This window comes from Lonchura striata, chromosome 5 (assembly GCF_050655825.1).
Source record: "Lonchura striata isolate lonStrDom1 chromosome 5, ASM5065582v1, whole genome shotgun sequence".
NCBI lineage: Eukaryota > Metazoa > Chordata > Aves > Passeriformes > Estrildidae > Lonchura > Lonchura striata.
This window is the reverse complement of record NC_140707.1, coordinates 28,819,348-28,843,689: the sequence shown is the minus strand read 5'-3', so window position 1 is coordinate 28,843,689 and position 24,342 is coordinate 28,819,348. Positions and strand designations below refer to the sequence as shown.

The 24,342-nt window shown below is 42.2% G+C and overlaps 1 protein-coding gene across 17 annotated transcripts in view; it reads left to right on the top strand.

Annotated features, from left to right (window-relative positions):
• The window catches only part of TSPAN4 (tetraspanin 4), a 430,007-nt gene that overhangs the window by 225,685 nt on the left and 179,980 nt on the right, over window positions 1–24,342 (top strand). For 8 of the 17 annotated variants that reach the window (XR_014955985.1, XR_014955981.1, XM_085581605.1 and 5 more), the window contains one exon: window positions 5,307–5,386. Coding sequence is in view for 13 of the 17 variants with exons in the window: in XM_085581602.1 (XP_085437728.1) it covers window positions 5,307–5,386 (80 nt within the window). In the remaining 4 variants the exon portion in view is untranslated. The other 9 variants (XM_085581598.1, XM_085581597.1, XM_085581596.1 and 6 more) reach the window with 5 other exon arrangements.

Here is a 24,342-nt window from a genome sequence, read left to right as displayed (position 1 = left end):
GCTACAGGTCCTGTTAAAAATCCTGTCCCCATCTTTCTTTAAGCCCCATTTAGGTACTGAAAGGCTGCTCTTCTCCAGGCTGAACAACCTGAACTCTTTCAGTCTTTCCCATGAGTGAAGGTGTTCCAGCCCTCTGATTGCTTTGGGGCTCTCCTGCGGACCCACTCCCAACAGGTCCATGTCTTCCTTGAACTGAGGATTCCAGAGCTGGATATGGGCTCTCATCAGAGCAGAGGGGCAGAATCACTTCCCTCAACCTGCTGGCTATGCTGGCCAGTGTCCCCAGGTCCCTCTGGGCACGGCTGCTCTCAATCCCTTCATCCCCAGCCTGTGCTGATGCTGGAGGTTGCCCCCACCCAGGTGCAGCACCTTGCACTTGGCCTTGTTGAACCTCGTGAGGTTTCCATGGACCCACTTTCAGAGCTTGTACAGATCCCTGTGGATGGCATCCCATCCCTCAGGTGTGATGACTGCACCGCTCAGCTGGCTGGCATCTCAAACTTGGTGAGTGTGTGCTGTATCCCACTATGTCACTTACGAAGATGCTAAACAGTCTTGGGCACGGTTGAGCAGAGACTGAAAACCTGTGGCAGTGTGAGGCTGACAGGTTAAAAATAATATTCTCACTCTCTTTGCTTTGCTCTTTTAGTCATTTATATTCATACAAAATGAATATACAAAAACAAACAAGTCAAAGACTCCATCACAAGGCTTTTTTTCCTCCTAGCTGAAACAACCAGCTTGGCCCTGAACTTTGTTTCACCTTCCAGTCAGAAGAGATGTTTCTCTTAGACTGTTGGAAGAGGTACAATTTTTATAAAACCTGCATCACTGAATCAAACATAACCAAACAGTAGCTGCAAAGAGTGCACAGGGTGAGGAAACAAGGGATCTCTCTCCAGGCATATTCCTGAAGAAAAAGACAGGTGGGGTCAGACAGGTTTGATTAACACTTTTCTGTGGTGATCTCTGTATGTAGATGAAATTAAAAAGTTGAGCATTTGGAATGTATTCATGAGTTAATCACCCTCAGCTGATTTCAGTGCTGTGGTGTGAAGCAAATCTGGTAACTCACAAAAAGATGCCACTCTTGTAGTAATGTTTGATCTTAGTCATGTTCACTGAAGCTACTGGGACTGATGTCACCTGTCATGTGCATGCCTTTGCACACTCCTTTGTTGCAGAACGGGGGCAGTTGTGACATCCATACCCTGTTTTATATAGTGTATTTCACTAATACCTTCTAGCAGGGTTCTTAAAAATTTTATTTTGTGGATCACTTCTTAACGAAATCTACTGATGTTAATTCAAAGTGGGTTGTTTCATTAGGAGGATGGAGCAGGTATGCAGAATTTTGAAGACGGTGACCAGAGGCATTACTAGGGGGAAAACCAGTGCAACCATTAAAGGACTTGTGAGAGTAAATTAACGAGGAGGTGAATTAGTGCTGCATTTTGTGTGAGCTGAAGGCACTGATGTCTTGTGATCCTGAGTGCTAAATCATGTAGGAAGAAGAGAAAGTGGTATTCAAAATAATGAGGGGGGTGGTGTGGGGTCTGTGCAGCTCAGGGTGAGGTGCAGAGTGTGGTTGAACAAGCAGCTGTGTGTCTTCAGGTGAAAGCTGAGGCTGCTCAGAGAAAGGGTGTGAGGCATAACACAGTTAAGAGATCTGCCCCTGTTGCCCAAACCTTTTACAGTTTATTGCCTGGAGTTCACCTGATGTCATTAGAGTGAGACTGCTGCCTCTTCTCTTTCAGGGCCAGGGTTTTGGCTGGAGACAGTGAAGGGTTACCAGCACTCCACTCAAAGTGGCAGGGACAGAGTTGTTATAACCGAAATGGTAGCGTGCCACCAGAATCAATACAAATTGAACCTCTGCTGGCGAGACTGCACAGTGCTTGCTTTCTTGTGTAGAGGAATCAATATGAATTGGCCACAGGATGGGAATATAGAGATGTAGCTGGGGAGAGAAAAAATAGATGTTAAGCAGAGGTGAACAGAGGTCACTAGGTCCACACTGTGATTTTAGGCTCAGTCATTAACAAAAAGTTTTGTGAAAGCTCTAGTTTGCCTGCCCTTTGGGTCACCCTTTAGACACAATGGCCCAGCGATGCAGTACTTCCAAGGTTTATTCTCCTTGGTTCATACATTACTTTATTGTTAAACTGCTTAAATGTCAGCACAGGCCCCAGCATGCCCTTTCCATTCACTTCACACCAGGGATGGGCAAGAGTAGAGTACACCAGCCCTTCTCCTTTTGTTGATTTCCCTCCATCCCCATGCAGGACATCCCTCCCTCATGTAAGCATGTCATCCAAGCTGCAGTTAGCCCGTTGGTGCAACATTGCTTTCTCAAGGATTTCCCATTTAGGCTAGAGATCCTGACTGGGTTTCCTGGTGTAGAAGATTTAATAAAATAATGATTGTAATGCCTGTTTACTAAATGACTGTGTTTCTAATTAGCTGTTGTTATTGTAATAAGAAAGAACAGCAACTACTTGAGAGCTACATCTTACACTTAAGTGCCTTAAAAAAGTTGTCGTTTCCATGAGATGTGCTGCGGGATGATGGTGAAAAGAGGTTGGAGGAAAAGTACCCTTTATTGTAAGGGTTATGCAGGATCTCAGCCTTCCTCGTGCATTTTCTGCATCTGTCTGAAATATATCCACTATGTTTATTACTTTTTATTTAAAATAAACATTTAGAAACTCTTCCTTCTACCTTAGATCTTGGCTTTATGAATTATTCCACTGTATTAAGGACTTAATTCTTTTAAGGATTGATGATTTCTTGCCTTCAGGAAAGGGGAAGGCAAATGATTTCTAACCCTTTTCTTATCCAGATAGCAATGAGCTGCCTTTGGGCTTCAGTTGTCTAGTTTACGGTAAATATGCCAAATTCTCCTCTGTTAAATGTGGTACCATGGGCACCCTTGCTAAATAACAGTTATCTGACTTGTCACTGCTTCAGCATAATTTGTGTGCTGAGCTATACCCAGTTTTTCTTTCACCATTTAATATGATGCTCTGTGCACAGGCATTTTTCTATACTGACAGAAAATGTAGAAAATACTTGAATAATTTTTGGGTATCTATTACCAAATTGGTCTAGTTGTAATACAGGTGAGGAGAAAGGTTGGAGGCAGAACTGTTTGGTACCACAGGAAAAATTAATAGTATATTGGGAACTCGGAGAACAGATCTGCTTCCATTGGACCATCTTTATGTGCTAGGGAAGGAGGACTTCTTTATGGGAGCGGAGTTCATATTGTACAGGAAAGGGAGGGGAGTAGAAAAGGAATTCTAGAATTAGGGAAATCAAAAGGTGGAAAAATTTTAAGTCATCAAAGTTACTGAAACAGATGGTGCAGGAGTTATTACCCTTGTGTTTTGTGCTCAGGTTCTTTCTCTCTAAAGCTTGCACAAGGTATGGTCAGTGTATTTATAGTTTGTGGAGGAAATGAAGGGAAATAATTAGACTCTAAGTTTGCAGTTTGTAAATTAACAGAATTAGAGGGTGGTTTGCAGGGGCGAACTGCTTAGGCTATGTGCAAAACCAGCTCATTTTACTTTTACTAATTTGTTCTTTAATTAATTGCTGCCCGTGTCTCTTGATTTGTGCTGAGACTGGCAAGATGCTTCATGAAGGAAACCAGTTTTCATCTTGATTAATTCTCTGCTGGGCAGGCGTTTTAAAAAAAATGTTAGCCAGCCATCTTTTGACGTAGTTTCAGTAGGTTACAGTCAAAATCAAAGGGCAGACAGAGGAGGAAGGCAGAGAGGAGGCAGACAGATAAGGAGGTGGCACACACTGAGACAAATGAATTGCTTGCACAGGGCATTTGGGGCAAGAATGGTAAATGAGTCTTGCTTTCCTGAGTATTGATACTGTAATTGCCACGGTTTCCGTAAGATTTTCCCATCCCGAAAAAGTTGTGTGTGGCACATTTCCAACTCTTTACTGCCTGTGGGAGCTGTCAGATTTTTGGGAAGTGCTCCCCAGCGTACGGAGCTTGATGCCGATCAGTGCGTTCTGACAGGGGGACAAATGATCTGGCCGTACGTGGTGCTGAGTGATGGTTCCGTGGGACTGAGCGAATTAGGAACACCCCGGTGATGGATCTGCCGCGGAACAAACGAGCCATCCGGCGCGGGGAGCACGGTCTGTCCTGGCTGTGTGAAGGTACGATACCTTCACAGCACTTAGTTATTCCCGTTCCTTTCGGCAGCGCCGCCTGTGTATCGGGCAGCCCCTGAAAGCCGCCAGCGCCCAGGTCGGGGCTCGGCGGGGGCCCGCGGTGCCGGGCGGGGCTGTGAGGGCGGGGTGTGGGCCGGGGCCGGGCGGGGTGTGGCCCGGCGGGCGGGGTGTGGGCCGGTGCCGGGCGGGGTGTGGGCCGGCGGGCGGGGTGTGGCCCGGCGGGCGGGCAGCGCCATTGGCGCGGCGCTCGGAGGAGGGGCGGCCGCGCCGGGAATGGAGCGGCGGGGCCGGCAGCCACGGGCGCCCGCCGCGGGAACAGCGTGCGGGGATCGCGGCGTGCGGGGATCGCGGCGCACGGCGATGCGGCCGGGAAGGGGCCACGGCAGCTGCTCGCCTTTCGGATAATTCCTGCCGCGGGTCTCGGGCAGCGGAACTCTTGTCCGTTCGTGGCATGCGGAGCCGGGGTTTTGTATGGCATTTGCGAGCCGAGCGAGGTCACGGTTCCTTTTTTAAAAATTCTTTGCTCTGGGTACAGTATATGTCTCTCTGATTTTTCCTTCCCTGGTAGCGGGGTGGGCCGGGAGGGACGATCGTGACAGTGACGGGAATGTTTACTTGTGCAGAAGTCTTTCTCATGTGGAAGCACGCTGCTCCCTAACTTCTGGCTAAGCAGACTTCAGTTCACCAACTTTGCTGCCGCACAGCAGGCGTAACTCCTTGGCAGGATGGCAGTCAAAAGAACAGCTGGTGCAAAGCAATAGGGGATTCCTAGCGAGGAGGAGGAGGAGGAAGGACGATCGCCAACCTTTCGCCCGACGGCTGTCAGAGCAGCAGGAACGGGACAGCTGAAGCCACCATGCGCAGGTCCAGCACTGATGAGTCCACCTATCACAGGAGCCCTTCCCTGGACAGCAAGGATTACAGTTTCCCAAATGGCGCCTTCCGTCGATACAGCAGCATGTACGGTGGCCAGTTCGGGGCTGCCAGCAACTCTTTTTTTGGATTTCATACCAACCCAGGCCCGAAGGCCACCAAGGCTAAGTACACGACCCCCAAGGGAAACAAGTACGTTGTCTTTTACCTGGATCTCTCATTTATTTTTCTCCTAGAACTGAAGAGGTGCAGCATGGCTCACAACTGCCTGCAGTGTATCAAGTACCTAATGTTTGTTTTCAACCTTCTCTTCTGGGTGAGTACGTGTTTGGAACCATGAAACAGTTGTTTTTGTGTCTGTTTACTGAGATGGAAGGTGAACTTGTTGCTGCTTTTAAACTTGGGAGTTGAACAAAGTGGTGCCTAGGCTACTGTTTTTGTGGCCTCATTCGTTTGTGTAGATAACCTGCAGGGGGTTTTCTTCATCCTCTCATTTCCTGGCCTCCAGCTGCATTTAAAAACTGTGGGAGAAGATAAAAGAGTGTGTTTATAGAGGTCAGTTTCATGAATGCCTTCATCACTTTGTTCCAGTGAGAGTTGTACACTTTTTCATGCCCTGATCTTTCATTCTTATATGTGTTTGCCTCAAAAGTTATGCATAGTCCTAGAGAAATCACTGAGGCCATTCATGGTTGTAAGGTTCAGCACGTGCTTACGTCCATTGCTATATTGCAGATGGCACACTTGGTACATCAGAACATTAAAGCCTGTATCAGGAAACTCTAGGTGATCGTTCTCTGTTACTGTCAGTGCTGGGTCCTGGCATTGCCATTCCCTGTTGAAGACGTGAGTGAAGAGAGACCAGAGCGCTCCTCTCTGCTTCTGGGGCTGCTGCTCTGTGCCAGGAGCTTATCAAATTTCTGTGAGGCATGTGTGTGTTGTCATCTTTTTAATAAATGAGGTGGCTGGGCACTTCACTACCTGTGATGGGGATTAGGCTCTAGCTGGAGACTAGAGAAGCTCAGTGGGGGGGGACCCACGTCACAAATACTGTAAAAAAGGGGGTAGCATGTTTGCTAGGGCAGGACAGGATTTCTAGTTCAGTGTTTCTTGTCCAGAATCCCATGTGGGAAGGTCTGTTACACCATCCTCAGGAGGTGCCTTTAGAGGGCTTGTTCCTCCCAAATAGCTTATTAAGATGCTGAGGGAAATAAGGAGAATTGTGAAGCGGCACCCCTCCTGTCCCTACACTCAGGGAGGGTGTGTGTGTGCAGCTGGGTGTTTCTGTGCCGTGTTACTGTTTGTCTGTGCTCTCCTGAGTTGCTGGAGGCGCTCAGAGGGCTGTGGGTGAGATGGAGAGAGCTGTTCTCTAGTGTGCGCTGCTGTACAGCTGTTCAAAGCCAGGCATGCTGCAGTGCATCAGAAAACACAAAGTGCAGGCAACTCCTGCTGCCCTGAGTCATACCAAGAGTCAGGATGTGACAAACTAGTGCAAGTCCCCTGAATTGGCACAGTGCTAACCAGAGCTGTGAAACACAACTCTTTGTATCTATGCGAGTTATGCGAGTTGGTAGAAAGAGTGTTGTTAAGGCTGAATTCTGTCTTTCAAGGCTAACTCTGGTTGCTTCTGCTTCCCTAAAAATCATCTAATATTTATTGCAGTTTACTCCAGAGCTTTCTGAAAAACACAAACACTATCTTTCTTGCTTTTTTAAGTTCTGTGCCTCTACTGACTGTCCCTGGTCGAGATTATGGATAGCAGTGACAGTTAAAGTGTGAGTTAGAGAAAATAAGTAGGGTGCTGACATTAATAGCTCTTTTCAGGACTGTGCACAGCACTGCCTCAAAGGATACAGGCATTCTGATTTCTTTTGCAATATTTATCTTCCACTGAAACGTATCCATGTGATGAGAAGAGGTACTGCTGCAAGTAATGTGTGTGTATTTACAAAGGCAAGGTGTGTGTATTTACAAAGGCAAGGTTGACATAATAACTTATCTTTGACATGCTTTTCAGTAGGAACACCTTAATGGTTTGGGAGAGAAAGAGAGGTTTCTGCCTCCCCCCTTCTGCCTCCTTGGAGCATCAGAGCTCCTCCAAGCTATGCTTGGAGGGAGAGAAAAGGTGGGGGTCCCAAAAAGAGAATTCCTGTGTGGCAGCTGGGCTCTAGGTGAACTGAAGCATATGAGCAGGGGAGTGGGTGGTGTCAAATACTGCAGCACAATCTCTGTTTTGTTTCCCTTTCACATGCTACCTGCGCAGCAGGAGTGATAGATGATGATCATGTCCAAATGAGGTTTGCACAGCATGTAGTTGTAATAGATGCAGCTCTTCACCTTCTCACAGTGAAGAAAGTAACTGAAAAGAGATAATTTTAAAGGTACTGGCTAGCCTCTCCTTAGTAAAAGGAGAAAAAAAATTTTCCATTTCTAGTGATGAGAAATCGTAGCATGATTACAGATTGATGATATTGTTATTTTGTTTTTTGTGTTGTTTTCAGTTATCTGACATGTTTTACTTTGTGAAATTAAAGGAAAAGCATGTCTGCAAGAAGATAGGATTTCTCTTTGCATACATGCTCATGGAAGTTTTACTGGCTCCACCTTTCCTCTCTACCCTTCTCTAGGTAGTTGGTTAGTAACAGGCAATAGTTTAGGTAGGAAGGGGAGTGTATTTTTCATGTATTAAGAACAGTCATTGCATTAAATGAATTAAATGCCTATTATAGCCTGTTCCTGCTCTTGATTTTATTTTGAGAAAATGCTTTGATTTCTGTCAGAAATAATATTTTCATCTTCTTCTTCCCGTTCCTATTCACTAAGTCCAGTGCATTTTGTTCATCCCTACAGCCTATTTCCCAGTACTTTCAGCTGTCTTCCTCACAGTGTGGCAGAAAACAGTCCTCAGCCCTGTGCAACTCCAGTGGGATTTGTGCTGCCTTTCTGAGGAAAAGATCCTTTCCTTACAATACTTGTGAATTTATAGGAAGCAAATTCTCTGAGACCTTGATTTTAAATGTTCTTGGCAGGCTTTGTTGGATTAGGTGCTGCGCTTCTGCTGTAAAATTTTTAAAAGCTCTCATATAACTGAAAACAGAGCAGATTTCTCCTCCCCTTTCTGATGGTTAAAAGAAGCACAAAGCTCCTTTAAAAGTGTCAGAGGCTGAAGTACCTTGTCAGTGTTGATGCTGAATCAGTCCATTGGTACAGCAGACTAGCAGCTATTATTGTAGAGAAAAGGATTGGTTACTCCTAAAATAGTTCATTTCTCCATGAGGAGCCCTGCACAAATTGCTCTTGGTACATTTGCAGCTACTCTGGGGTATTAAGGTCCTGAAGCATGGGCAAAACAATATTAAAGAGCAGCACTGCTTCTCTGATGGGAATTGCCATTCAGAGGCCATTCCCTGGAACAGTGCCAGTTGCAGATGAGCTGTCATTGTATCACTGCACTCACTGGTTTGTAGGCTCCCAAAATAACTTTTGCCACCTGATACAGAATACTTGCCTGGCTTCATTCATTTTTATTGACTTTGATTTTCATTTGTTGAATTGCTGAACCCTTGAGACTAAAGATCACCTCAGATGATTGCAGAGCAGAATGTTTTTATTTCATAATGAAATATTTTTATTTCTCTGCGACATACCCAGGGAAGAACAGTTGTTTTCCACATTCTCCTCCAGACATCCAGAATTTCTTCACAGTCAGTAAAACAAACTTTTCTCTTTCTGTGCTTTTAATCTAAGTGCCTTCTCTTTTTTTTTCTTTTTTAATTTCCTTTTTTTTTTTTTTTTTTTTTTTTTTTGTGAAAAGGATGGGCTATATCCTAAAGGCTGAGAGAATTCTGTAGAAAGAAAAGCATCATTTCCTTAATCCCCTTGATTTATGCAGCATTCCTACTTGTTTGAGCTTCTACCTCCGAAACCTTCAAGACTCAAAAAAGGACGTTTGCTAACTGTACTCTGTTGCCAGTGGCTTGTGCTTTCCTTAGATCCTGTGCTAGGGAAAACTACCTAGAGAGGCAGCAGTTTACCCTTCAAATAACTGAATAACTATAGCTGACTTTTCAGGTAAGGCTTTAGCCAATAGAGAAATTCAACAGCAAAATGCTGTTGTTAGAAATCTAGTTATAAAGAAGAGGTGGCAACAAAAAGAACGGAGGCAAGGAAGTTTATTATTTGTCAAACTTGCCATTAGTTATTTCTGTGCATTTGTCTCCTTTCCATTGTTAAAACATACTGCATTTGTATGCACTGCAAAGCAGTCAAAGCTCTCAAATCTTTTTTTGTGAAAGCTCTAATTTCATAGTCGGTTCCCAATGATGCAGAGTAATAGTCACTGCTCTCTTGAAAACTTGGGAGTTGCCATCTGCTGGACACACTGTGGCTGAAATGAGCAGCTGGAGTTCTGCTTTCCACCTTCCTGGATGTAGAGGTGAGGCAAGGCACTTTGCTTTCTTTTGCCATTTGGTCCATATTAAAATTCCCAGCCGATACAGCCCTGGAAATGCTTTATCTTGGTTTGCGAGACACAAAGTGCAAATCTGAAATGTATGGAAACACAGAGCCAAAGAAGTGACAGGTAGCACTAGTGAATGCACCAGAATCTGTGTGGGAAAAACCCCAAGAACCTGCTTAATCTGATTCTAGGGTCCAGCTCTGGGTCTCTGACTCTATCTTTGTTGCTGCTGATACTTTGTGAACCACAGTTTGAGAAGCTCTGCACCAATGAGTGCTCCTGGCCTGGTGCACTGGTGATACTGCCAACATTACTCACATTTAATTAGAAGGAGAGGAAGTAATGAAAATGAGAAATCCCTCATTACTGGCATTGTTTTACTTCCTTGCACTCCAGCAGCACAGGTTGTCTTGTAAGAACTATGCAAATGTTTATAATTTGTGGAAGACTGACTGCGCAGGACAGCTGGAGAAGGGAACAGCTTGGTCTGAAAATGCACTATGGGGTACTGGATTGTGTTCAAGTGATCCTGGCCAAATTTGGCCAGAGGGTAAAGCTAGAGGGGTGTCTCTTCATTTCACTGTACCTTGTTGGGAAACCATCTGACATTATTAGCTTGAGAAGAGCTGTTGGCTGGAAGGTGGAGAATTTTGTAAGAGAAACAGCTGATTTCATTGAACTGGATTCCTTTTCCTTCATCTGCATCCTCCACCAGTCAGCTGAATGAGATTGATGGTTAAAACAGCCAGAAGCTCTACAGATTGTTAGTGGCTGAGGACAGCAATCATTTTTTGGTTATACTTGGCTGCAGTCTTAAATTAGTTGAAAAAGAATTACCAATAGAGCAGTAAGCCATTTTGAAAGCAGGTCCCCCATTTCATCATCATTATGTGCAAATGTTCTCTGATGGGCAAGGGCTGCAGCCCATCCCATGGAGCTGAGCTTGCCAGTTGCAGCTGCTGGGTGCCCTTCTGCACATCTCAGTCGCATCCCCACCAGCTGGGTGCTGCTCCAAGAAGAAAGTTTGATTAGAAGTAAGTCAGGCTGTGTGTTTTCAAATGTGAATAGTGACAAAAGCCTGATTAATCAGCAAAGCAGACTTTGCTTCTGTGTAATTAAAACATGGGAAGTTTACCCCAGAATGTAATTTTCTCTAGCTGCCTCTGAGTTTCTGATTCTCCTTTGTTACTTGCCCCTTCCAGAAGCTCCTCAGTCTGATTGACATCTTTCTGAGGGTTCTCTGAGGATGTATTTTTGAGGAGCATAGCCTTTAAAGAAAGAAGAGTCATTTGATGTGGGAATTACAGACTTTAAAAAATGCCATTTTCATGAGAAGCAGAACTATTGAGGGCTGATCTCAAGTGTGAGAGAGATGATTATATTACCTGATGTCTGATTTGTATGGGCCCCAATTAGAGCTTTTTCCACAGTGGCACTATTCATACAGTCCCTCTGCTGTATGGGTCCTGATGTCTAATAGGGACTAAGGATCATGCTGGAGTCATATCTCCTGGGGAAGGCGTTGCTAAGGGCTACATTTACTATCTAGATGCATACCTTCTGAAAACTTTTAGGAAGTTAATGACTTTAGAAGAATACATATTTGTCAGATCAAACTAACAGTGGGAAATGGGCTCATGAGTTATTCATGGGATACTCAGCCCAAACAGTTCTTTTTCATAATCATCTTTTTCTTAGGAAACCAGGTTCAGAAGGCTGTTAATAGAGGAAAAAAGTTACTTTAAAGTTGACCATATAATAGATATAATTTTCAAATTGCTTACTGCTTCTGTTTCTCAAGACAAGAGCAGTTTCATAGTATTAGGTATATTTGCCATCACGTTGATAAGCAGTGAGTAGATCCCACAGGATATGGCCATGTTGCAGGAGTGGACAAACTGGCCTCTTTAAAGCAGTGAGGCAAAAGGCTGCGAACATGATTCCCTCTTCTGGACAGTGACAGCTATTAAATCTATTGCAGCCGGTACTTTGACCTACACAGAGAAAGAAAAAAGGCAGGTGAGATAATTTTTGTCATTATTCCTCTTCCTTCTTTTCTTGGCTTGAAGACCTTTGAAGGCTAGCCAGTTCTTTTTTATACAGGATTTCTTATTACTGGAGCTATGATCAAATAACTGCTACAACATATGCTGTCACCTCATAGTTCATTCTGCCCATGTGTTACATCCCTTTCACCCCCTTTGGGTCTTTATTTTAGAAGAAAAACCTTCATACCTTTTGGCCAGGGTATTGTTTGCAACTCTTTATCCACAGAGTCTACAGGAGGATGAATTCCCAGTCTCATTTTGTCTCCAGACACTATTTTTAAATCATTATAGCTGTTATTACTGCAGCGTGATTTATTTATTTAGAATGCAACTTTTGGCTAAGGTTGCAAATCTGTACAAATTTGAATAATATACAGTATCTATATAAAATGTATAAAGACACTTTTTTTCTGTTATTTTTAGTGTATAAACTGAGCACTGCAGGGTCAGAAATGAAATGTGGTGTTGGGTGGAATGAATTCTGCATATTCATGAAGATTGGAGACAGTAAATTGTGTTCTTAGTACTGTCCTGTAATTGTTTTTGTGGGAAATGTTAAGCCATCACGAGATGCAACATAAGTAAATGAAATTGAAATTGCAGCCTGTAATTAGACTGTCATGCTGAAACACATCTTACATCTGTCTTCAGTATTAAAACCTCTTCTCCAAAAGCCCCTTCCTGCCTGTGTCAAGTGTGAATGCATGCAGAGCCTTATAACATGTTTCAGCTTAGGCTTGTTCAAAGATAACATTGAACATTTGAAATAGTGGTTTGAATGAGGCATAAGGTTTGATATAAAATGACAAAGGACCAGAATGACTTGGTCTTTTAAGCTTTTTCATGTTTGTTTTGTTGGTTGGTTGTGGTTCTTTTCCCCCCTGCTTGCTTTTCCAGATTGCTCACATAGCTCTTTTTACTCTCTCCTTGACCATATCAACTTTATTTGTTCACAGGTACTTTAAACAGAGTACAGCTGCAGCAGGTATTGATCTGTGCCATCTTAATGTTGGAGTCTCTCGGAGCTGTATGGTTTTGAGTGAGTTTCACACATGCACACAGAATTACACACTAGCACCCAGCAGCTGCTGTGGCAGAATTGGTGGCTCCAACTTGTTTTAGACTTTCTCCTTCCTTCTTCAATTGCCAGTTGTTTTATCCTTGCTGTCTTACACAATTTTTAGAAGGGAGAGCACTGAGAATATATTATATTATCAGTAAATGCATTTATTCACTATATGAGCACCAAGACTAAGTACCTCTTTGTGCTGCTACACTTGGAAAGGCTCAATGGCTTCCTCCATGGGAGACAGTTCTGGGCTTCAGAAGTTCTGATGGTTTTTTGCCCTGCCGTGCTGTGCTCTCCCATTAGTGGTACTTGCAATTTCCAGTCTTGTCGCAGTTCCTGGGACAAGCTGGAAGTCACCTGTAGTAGTGGCAGGGCTGCACATCTCCTTGGCAAGCACCATGCGAGCACCATACATGAGTGTGTTTGGTTTTGTTGAACATTTGGATTCTTCTCTAGGTCATCTTGCTATAGAGCATTTCTGTGACGTTGCTGACTTACTTTACTCTCTCAATATTCACCACTGGCTGTTTTGAAGGTGTATACCGGGTCAGATGGCCTCGTCTATAAAACATAAAACAAAGCTCCAGTTTGTTGTGAATTGATGAAGCATTCAAATAATTTCTTGCTTTTTATTTTAGTAACAATTTTTTAATATCCCCTTTTCCGCAGTAGAAGCCAGAACTTTAGATGTGGTTATTCGTGGCCAGTTTGTTACACTGTTTTTGTCCTGAAGTTCCCCTACAAATTAAACTTCAGTTGTATGCTATCCACCACATTGCTCCTGACAAGTTTGTAAATGTTTGTAAACACTCAGCCTTCATATTGACCAGTTGAACATTTATACTCTTGTTTTGTAAGTCACATTCATCCAAGGTTGTAGGATAAATTGGTTATTTATGTCTCAGTAAATCTTCTCACTAATTCATCTGGAGCAGCCTGGAAAGGAGCTGAGGGTGACATATTCAATACCATTTTTTTTGAACAAAATAATTGGAACTCTGGATATGAATTGAGTTCCACTGCCACTTGCAGTCTGTTAAAAGTTCCAATCATTGAAGGCCAGAGTTTTAACACAGCTGCCATCTGCTTTGTACTTATTAATGCAGAATACTTGGTAGATTTAGAACGACTTTGTAAACTAAAATAAAGAAGACAGGAGTGGTCAATGCTGCCACTGCCAAAAAATACACTGAAGCATCTTTGGACATGAAAAAGCAGACATTATTTCATTGTTTAGTCACAGGTCATTTCAGGACCTCCAACCACAAGACATTTTCACTTTTGCAGTGAACTAGTGCTTTCCTTGTGTTTGTAAGCCACAGAGTGTATAGTAATAGAAGTCTGGTGTGAAAAAGGAGAGACCCTGAGAGCTTTATGGCTCCTCTTTCAGTGCAAAGAAAACCAATTTGAGTGTGCATGAGTCCATTCATCAGCCATATGTATTATAACCAGTAAGAGCTCATTTTCAAGTTTTCATGGCTCCCTGTCCTTTGTCAGTGGTGGGATTCAGTTTGTATCATGGAGGATGTGTCATCTGTCTTGTGCTGCTTTGGTGCCCCTGCCCTCCCTCCCTGGCAGATGTGCTGAGGGATCTCCCTGTGCCTCTCAGTTGGGGTGTCAGAGCTCGGTGTCACGGCTGGAGCACGCAGCTGCACTGCTTCTCTTCAGTCAGGCTTTTCCTGGTGCTCCTTACTGGGAAAAGCTGAACCTAGAGGTAAACATGATCACAATGCTTTTGGTAGCCAAGCTGGAGAGTGTCTAACATTTCTGGCTAAACTCTTTCATCCCTTTTCTTTGTCAGCACTGTTGCATTCTGAAAAGGCTTAATAACATGGCAGCAAACAATTTGTGTTTCAGGGGGATCATAGGGCAGGTAAAATTACTGCTCCAGTGCCACAGGGATGTCTCAGATTCAACTCAGAGGCAAAGAAACAGTGTAGTAAGTTAGGATTTATGTGACTAAGCATCACCGAAACCCTGTGTGTAATTTATGATTACTTCCGTTTTTATTATTTGGATAAATTCGCAGGACCTGAAACATTTTTACCATAGTCTCAGCAGTCTGTATCCTTGATTATGCTCTTGTGTGTTAATTACAACACTTATCCCTTCTCTCACTCCAATTTCCCTTTGTAAGTATGTTTTAGGTAGATAATTCTTGGAGAAACATCGACTAACAGTCACTGAGAAAAACAGTGTACCTAAGGAGAGCATGTGTCTCTACTTATGGTACTGGTTAAATTTTAATCCTGAAAAAACACAGACTGGACAGTCCCATGGTTTTTCCACTGCTGACACTAAAGGGATGTTTCAGTACTCCAGTAAAGCCTTAGATGACATTCTTGCATTTTCTAAGTACTGAATTTCTTTCTGCCTTCATTTCTCAGCAAATACTCAGTAGGACTTCAAGATTAAGGCTCTGGTCTTTCATCAAACACAGGTTTTGTTTCCCTTTGATTTTTTAGCTACTGGTACCTTTCTCTTAAGTTCCACTTGCTCTACCCAGAAGTTATTATTTTCAGGCTGGAGCTTGGAAATACTTCGTTCTTTGTCACTGCAGTTGAATTTTCTCTCTAGAACAATATCCAACCTATTCAGTTCTTAGCTTAGTATTTTTAGCACAAGCTGCTGACAGTTACACATCGGCTTCGCTGCGATAGCAGTGTGCATTTCCCCGTGCGTGTGTTGGGAGCGCTCCCTTTGCGACCAAATCCATTTTAGTAACTCCATAATTCTGATGTGAAATTATGAAAACAGCAGAAGGCCCTTCAGTATAAATCTCACCCCACCTAGCTGGAGGAGTATGTATGTCTGTCTCTGTGTGATACTTTGTTGTCCCCTGGGCTTGGCACTTGTACCCTATTTTCCATGGGCTCCAAATATAACTGGCCAGTTAAGAAGCACAACATTCTCTGGCACATTCTTCTTCAGCTTGTTATACTTTCTCACGTCACCCTATTTCTTTCTGAAAGAATATTACTTTAACAACTTCTGTATATATTGCCACTTTTTAAATTTCCTACAGAGTTTAGCTTTGACCCAAACTTCATTTGTATTATGAAATTGTTTGCGACACTGCAAGTACACCATGACATTGCTCTGTTCATGGCATGCTTTTGTTCAGGAAACATTCAAATGATTATATTGCAGCTCCCTGGCATAGACATAACATGAAAAGTTACTAAGCATAAGAAAGAAAATGCAAGTTGAAAGCGATAAAGGATGTCATACTGTAAACCATTTGGTGCAGCATGTGCACTCGTCCTCATCACGTGGCTGAACCAGCTGCACAAATGCTCCATATTGCTGGTGAGATCCGAGCCAGGCCTTCATGCTTCAGTCACATTTGATGCCATCAGTACCTGTTTTTGCATTGCTTCCCTTTGCTTATTATTTGTGAGTTAATCCTCTTTGTGCATCATGTCGTTCTGTGATAACTAGCAATGCTTTGTTAATTTTTTTTAATTTCAGCCAGAGATCTTTCCCCCTCTTTTACTCTGTCTATAAAAGTGTAAAGGCTCTGTGGACACACAGTGTCAGTGGGCTGGGAGCTCTGTAGGATTCACATAGTTTTGGCACATGCTTTGCTGTCTGCTGGTATAACAGGAGCTGTTAGGTTGCACAGCAAGTTACAGGCTTAAGTTCCCAGTATGCCCAGTAAAACAGCCATCTTTTTCTCATCACAGACATCATTAGCGGTTGTGGGTTGTTTCAGTTGCTCAACAGAGTTGTCAAATCTTTCCCTTGTTTACCAAACAGGTCCATTTTCCCCAAGTATCAGTCCAGTTTAGCTTGTATTCTGACAGTGTGTCAGGTTTCTCACAGATGCAGTGCTTCACACAATAGATTTAGTTGCATTTTTGGTTTTGTCTCTGCAGCTTCACTTGCTCTGTTATGTTTCTGAAATAGGCTCTTGCCCCTATTGCCAAATGCTTTGTCCTTTCTTTCTAAGCAGTATTTGTAAAGTGAGGAAGCTGCAGGGGCACAGCTAGTTTCCTTACAGCTGTGCTGTGTTAATTAGTTCCAAACCTTTAAGCCTCAGCTACCCATGGACTCTACTGCAAAGTTTATGTGGTTTCTGCTGCCGAAGACAAGGCAGGCAGTGCCAGAGGGCTCAGATGGAGCTCAAAGCTGCAGGGAGCTGTCCAGCCTGGAGCTCCTGAACCCCGGGCGCGGCTGCCGTACAGTTCCTCCTGCAGGAGGTGTGGTGGGGCAGCAGGGGTGCCCATGCCAGCATTGCTTAAGGGAGGGGTTTCAGTGTCCTGGCTTGCAGGCTGGAGACACGTCCTTGTGCCAGTCCATACTTGTACCTCTACCTCTGCACAGGGGATGGTGAGAAGGAGAGGGAACAGAGCCTCTCTGTGGGGTTGCAGTTATGGGATCAAGCACAGCCTTGCTCGTCTTGGCGCTGCTGTGGCCAGTGGCATTTATGTGTGAGGCTTTGGTGAGAATGTGGAGGGGTGTACTGGTGTATGCCAGTAGTGTGGAAATGTGGCTGTTCTCCAGCATATGAACAGGTAGGTTTCATCAGGAAAAGCTGAGCTTTATAAAAAGGGACAGTGAGAAGATTTTACAACTTTAGCAAAGTCCTGGACACATTTTCTGAAATCTCTAGGGTCTTCCAAAAGGTTTGAAGAAGCTTTGTTCAATGCTGCTGCTGATTTTGTCCTGACCTGGACAAGCATATGCTTGAAAGAAACCCACGAAGAGCTATAGGAAACAACAGCTGGATGTGTTCACCTCAGACATACTTTTCTTTTGTGTGAAATGCAGAATCGTTTGTTTTATCTGAACCATTTCATCACTACATGCATGTGTGTGTGCACGTGTATGACAGAGTGAGATAACTGAGTTTTTGTGAGTGGGTGTTCAGTTTTGGCTAACAAGATCCTGTTTCACTTACAATTTGGAATAACAAGTGACAGCAGTGGAACTTAGAGATCCCTCAGGTTTGGAAGTTATAATGATTACACCAAAACAGTAGGTGTATATGTTGGGACAGGTGTATTTTGTTCTAGGGGGGAAAATATACATTAAGTTATATCAATATTTAGGGATTTTAAGAGAAGATCATCTAAATTTTCATTAAATACATAGTACAAGTTAAGAGATGAGAGGCACTGTGTATATATAAGAGGGGTATAATACAAGGTAATTATTTTACCAAGATCCATAGATAATTGAATAGGAAGTCTCAGTAGACTTTTTTAGTAGGTTATATTTTAGGGAAGGAATTCACAAACCAGGCTATTTACTTACTGTTGCTTCTTTGAAACTCTTTTTGATAAAATAGAAGATTATCACTAACATTACTGGGGAAGTCTCAAAAGATTTAAAATAAACAATTTCCCTTTCTATCCAACTAAAAACAATACCTGAGGCACAAAAACAAATGCTTTTGTTCTCAGAAAACCATTTGAGCAATATCATCAAAGCAAATCCTTGTTTCTATATAGTTGCTCTAAGATCAATACAGTGAGCTCAGTGTAGGCCTCTGCAAAGCCCCCATCACCATGTTTGTGCTGCAGGACCCAGTGCTCATCTCCCTCATTGGAGTAATTATGCTCATGTCAGACAGCTTAACTTCAGGTCATTAACTGTACAATTCTGTTGTCTAATACAGACACTGCTTTTAAAACTTTGAAGGAGATTAAATAAAAACCTGTAATATTTTAGACTGGCTTTGCTCGCAGGGTTTTCTTAATTTATGTTTCTGCTTAAAATTAAATATATTATTTAAAAATAATTCTTATATATAAACTGGGAAAAGATTCAGGAGAGCAGAACTTTTAGTCTTTTGGAAAACAATATCTTTTTACAAAAGCAATTATCTAAAGCAGCCATTCCAGGCTATTAGGTGGTTAATAGCTGTGCCAGAAGAGAAAAAAATTGTCAGATGTTATAGCTGGAAGTGAAGACATTCCAGAAGAGATGTGCTTTGAGTCTGTGTCATTTAGAGTGTACAATTATATATGTTCAGTAAGAGGAAGGAAAAAAGAGGATGTTTGAAGAACCTATGTGTTTCTTTAACTTCTTCAAGCTGTTGTCACGTTTTGGTCATTAATTACTATATAATTTCTATGATTGGGTATAACTGGAGTCATCCACACTGGAAAGATTTTATGATAGTGACAATTTTGAGTCTGGTGTCCTCAAAAGGGCTCATAAGACTTAAATATCTGTGTCTTGTTGAATTTCTATTATGGCTGAACGTGGTTTGAGTTTATTTAAAGTCTCTCTCCTTTGCCTGCAGAAGACAGGATGAGCTTTGCCCTTGAATAAGGCAACTGTGGCATGAATTCCAGAAAGTGGGTCCTCACCTCTTGTTTCAGATTTGTGATTCTCTTACCAAATGTCAAGCCTGAGCAGAAGTGTTAACCATGTTGTGTGTGGTGTCATATAATCCTGGATTTATGTGAAAGGCAGAAGGCTGAAGCAGTTTCAGTGGTCTTGGATGCTCTGCTTCTAATTGTCTGCTTAAATCCCTTTTTTCAAGTGAGAAAAGTCCTGAGAATGGCACAGCAAGACTGAGTTTTCTTATAACACTGTGTTAACCTTTTGTCAGATTGCATTTAATTTTCACCTCCTACCTCTGTGCCTACTGCTGCACCTCATACTGGGTTTGTTTTTATGAAAACTACAAAATAGGCTCTGCTTAAGAAACAGCTGCAGAGGGCTTGGGCTTCTTGTATCTTGAATAATTGTAGTAACTCCTGTAATCTTAGAAGAATATATCTGCAGTCTTACAAATTACCTACAGAGGAATACTGCTTCTGCACTGTCTCTGTGGGTGCTGCTGGGCTGGCAGGCATCCTCTTACCCCTCCACAAGTCTCTGCTTTGGAACTTGCCCTTTCTGACCTCTGTTTTTGCTCGTTTTCCTCTGTTGGAGATTTACTCTGTCTCTGCAGGCACAAACTGGTGGGTTTGTTCTTTAGATGATATTGCATGAATATTGTTGTGTAGACAATGTTGACAGGGATATTTTAGTATTATTCTTTCTTATTTCATTCGTATAGACTGTACCCTGAGTTTTGAGAAGAAGCACCTCGGACCATTGAACTGGAGGATCTGTGTCTCCCTAAGAAGATTTTATCACCAAGAAAATACTAATGAGCCGTCTCTTAAATTTTCTGCTCTTCCCTGGTTATTTGTCTCTAATTGTTAGGTGGTCTCTTCTGAGAAGCTGAAACTTGCTGTCTGCTTCTTTTGAAAATATTATTAATTGAGCAGGAAGTTTTATTAATAGCTTGAACTTTATAGTTGTCCTTGACACTCCAGAGGGTTTGTGCAGTGATCTAGTTATTGTTTATTCATGACAGTCTTTTTAATTACCTTTGATCCTAAGTTCCTAGCTGTTCCTTCCAATCTACTACCTGTAAGCCTGACAGAAGGATCATACAACTGGGAGAGTTTAATTCTGCTGTCAGGCAGAGCTGAATAAGGTATTAAAAATGTTTACTCCTGAGTTAGTTGACCAGGCTCTTAAAATGTGAAAGCAGTTCTACAGAAACAATGTAAAATGTAGCATGAATTTGGAAACCTCTGCACTTACTGTATTTTAGAGGAGCACATGCCTGTTAAAGAGCATAGCAGACTCAGAGGGACAGAGGCAGCAGCACTGTTATATTTTGAGTGAGTTTCTAACAGGTTCTTAGTTTTCATTTCTTGGCAACATTTGGTATAATAGAATTGAAGGTGCTTTTTATTTTTCTGCAAGTCAAAGTGGCTGGTGATGTGCCCAGGGCAGCTTCCATTCTGCCTCCTATGGGATTTGTGTAATTTTTAGAAGCTGTGGATCATTTGGTTGAGAAAATTATTTGTTTTTGAAGGGTTACACATGCCAGTTCCTGTGGAGCATTATTCCCACTTCTTGTAGTGGTGTCATATCTGATGGAGGGGCTATGGACTGTGATACCATACCACACTCCTGTAGTTGCACATATGATGCTGCTTTGATTATTGAGAAATTATGTCACCAGCCAGGGCTGTTGGAGCCATCACTCATTGTCTGAAGAAACTTGTGAGTAGCAGGAATATCTCAAGCATGTCCAGGCTTAGGTGTTGAGGAAGTAAGGAAGGACAGGAGTGCTGATGCCTAGATTTGGGATTTGCATGTATCATTCACACTTTAAAAGTGTAACTTTGATTTGTGTGTCTTAAAAAACACCTTTCTTATTTATCATTTTTAAACCATTAATCAACAGTACTTAGCATAGTTTTTGCCTGCACTGTGATTTCCTCTCAGCACATTACTGAGGAGAACCAGTGCCACTGCTGTAATCTGCTAAATATTCTGAACTGCCTTGATTCTGTGACTTCTACCCAGCATTTTCCCTACTGATTACAGCTTCTCCTTATAGTCTTTAGGGAAGAGATCCTAAAGAAGGTTTGCTACTGATTCTGCCTTTGCAAAAGTGGCCACTCATCTGAATGTCTCCCTTCTCTTTGTTGCAGGAATTGAGCTAAACATTTCCTTTGGGTGGTTTTATTGCAAATTATTTTTAGCATTGTTATTATGATTGTTCTGAATCCTCATCAGCTCTATCCTCAACCTATTCCCTTTTATTTTTGTGGCATTGATTTTTCATCACACATTCATTATGACATTTGATTTGTGTCAGACACCTTGGAAGAAAGTGCAGAAAGCCTAAAATGGGCAATTATTCCAGACTGTTGATGGCTATCTTAACTGGGAACATTAAGAACATGTATATAAAGCCCAGAATAGTGTTTCAGTTCTCTTGAAACCAGTGTGACTAATTCCACAGTTTCCAGTAAGATCTGGGTTTCACTGGCATTTTCTGCTTGCTCTGAAGGTTAAGATAGTAATTTTCTCAAAGATATGTACTCCTACAGCTGTAGTTTTAAAGGTATGGTTTCCTCTGATCACTCAATATTATCTTTGTAGGTTACAGGATCTTTCAGTAGAGTAACCTCTCCAGTGGTTATGCCCTTATCCGTCCTTCCTGAATGGCACATCCCATTGATTTTTGCCACTCTGCCATGCTCAGGAAGTGACTCTTGTCAAAGCCATTATTGGCAGTTGTTCTGACTCATCTGTTTTAGCACTGGAGCTTCTCATATTGATGAACAGGCCTGTATTGCTTCTGGTTTTGGGCTTGTAAACTTTTTAGCCCCTTCCCATTTCCCCCTTTTTTCCTTAATATTTTTAAATTCAAGACCTCTAATACCCTGAAAGTATGCAAGATGTACCTTTTCTGTTTTGGCCTATTTTTCCTGTAGTCCAGTTGTGCATATTCTGTCCTTGTCTTCAGTTATCTCTTGATTATTTGTTTATTTGTTTATTTTATTATTTGTTATTTGTTTAGAATTCTAGAAATTGTCTTTTCCTTAACATTGCATGGTAGGTGTTTTGACAGAGAATGCTTTACTCATTCAAAATCTTACTGACTCAAACCTTAAATGTGGCCTGTGCTAGGGAGAGTTTTATCAACTCCCTATAAGAACCTGTTTTCCTGATTTACACAGGAACTAGTGGGTTATCTGATAGAAGCATCCCTCCGTTGTTTTAATCAATTGCTACATTTCTCACCTTCAAACTAATTGGACCTGATTTGACATAAAGCCCATGTGTCTGGAACCTAAGCCCGGGATGCACAGGAGAGGTGGGCTGGGGAGGATTATCCACAGTGGATCTGATTACCACATGCTTTTTAGCTTTATCAGGATTCTTGGTTTTATCACAGGGGTTGTGATCTATATGTTGTAGTTCCTTACATGTAAGAGAGCAAGTCCATGCTGGCATTTGTCCATGCAGGCTTTTATTGTCAGACTTTCCCTGTGATCATCTGATATGGTTTCACTAAATATGCTCAGTTGTAGAGAAATATGTTGGGTATTAAGATGTGTTCAATGATGAATGTGCAGAATCCAAAGACAATTCCTAATGTTTTTCTCTTCCTTTCTCACATCTCTGCTTTCATTAAGTGTATCACTGATAGGTATCTCTGCAGTAAATAGCAATTAGAAACATTCATCTGGTAAGGCAGCGAGCTCCTGATTACGCAAAATGCTGCAAGTCTGTGAAATCCCAGGTCGTGCAAGGACTGCCAGGCTGGCAGAAGCAGCCCATTTTGTCAGGATGATTCCATGGTGCTGTTTGCTGCCTGGCTGTGGGGGAGGATGTAAGGGCTGCTTTCCTTTGGCAGCTACCAGTCCTCCTTATATTTCAGTCTATAGTGAAACTGCATGTCAGCGTGCACTGGAGTGTTAAAGGTTCTCCACAATTCTGCAGTATGTACAACCCCAGGTGGCAGAGCTGCCTGTAGCCACAGCAGGCTGCATAAAGGAAAAGGCTCAGACTCCTTTCTGGCTGCTCTTTCATGCAAGTGATACCAGCTTGTAGGAAACCTAGGTGTTGTCTTCAGCTGTTCCTTGTATCTGTGTTTCCATTGCAGTGAGACTCTGTGTCGCCAAACAGACTAAAATACTGTAGGTTTATAATTGGATGTAGTTGTAGAAAAAAATGAGCAATAAATTTCATAGCCAAAAATTAGTCCATGAGGAGTTTTGGATTTTTTTTTTAAATTCTTATAAGCAAACTTTATCAACCATTCTAATAAAGGCAGTTTTTTCTTATATTCTAGCCCCAGTTTCCCCCTTGTACTATTGTGACTATATTAACCTTTTTATTATATCTATACTTCCGCTTCTGGCTAGCTAGCTAGCTAGCTAGATAGATGAAGAAGTTGCTCTGCAACATATTTTTCCTAAACTGAACATCTCACCCTGGAGGCTCATCCAGTTTTCCAGAAGCATGTTTGTCAGGGTCCTGGATAAGCAATCTCATTTTCTCTAGATTATACTGCCTAAAAGATAACATAAGAAAATCTCTGCAGATGCTTTCTGCATTAAATAAAGAGCTTTCTCTATGAATTTAAATCTGCTACAACTTATTTTCTGTGATTCAATAGTGAGTTATATTTAGTTTATATTTTGTAATTAGAGTGCAGAACAGATGGCAAACGCTTGGTTTAAAGTGAAGTGTACTGAATAACCCCTAGTGCTTGGTACCTAACTGGAATTCAGAGAAAAGTTGCATTCTCTCATTTTTCCTGACCTTGCTCCCAGAGCTTTATGTGAAAACAATGTTAACAGAAACATTTACCAAATCTCACATAATAGCAGCACCATATCTGCTGCTGCTTAGGCCAGTTTAGAATAGCTGCTTAATCCAGTTTAGAATATTTGGGAAGGGAAGAAATGAAACATGAAATACCATTAGCAGAGGCACCCGTATGAGACAGACACTGCCCACTTGGGCAGCTGAGAGACAAACACTTTATCAGAACTGAAGGCTTTGGCAAAAATACAAGATGATCTTAGAATACTACAAAGATACTTAAGTGATAGACTTTCAATAAAATAATCATCTTGATTGTTGGTGAATTTCTGTATGTGATACAGCTTGACCACTTCAGTATTCTTCCAACTGCATACAGAATTTCCCCTTCTCTCTGTGGTGCTGTGTTGTTTGTTCCATGGAGTATGTGCAGGCAGGACTCTGTTTCAGCTGTAGGTAAGTGTGCACTTGCCCTTGCTACAGCAAACTGTTATGAAACTTCTATTAATGAAATATTTACTTTTACTTCTCCTACAGAGAAAGTGTATTAGGGCTGGTAGGGTACTGGGTGTTGTCACACCTTGGTGCTGCTTTTTGGGAGTGGTGCCAGA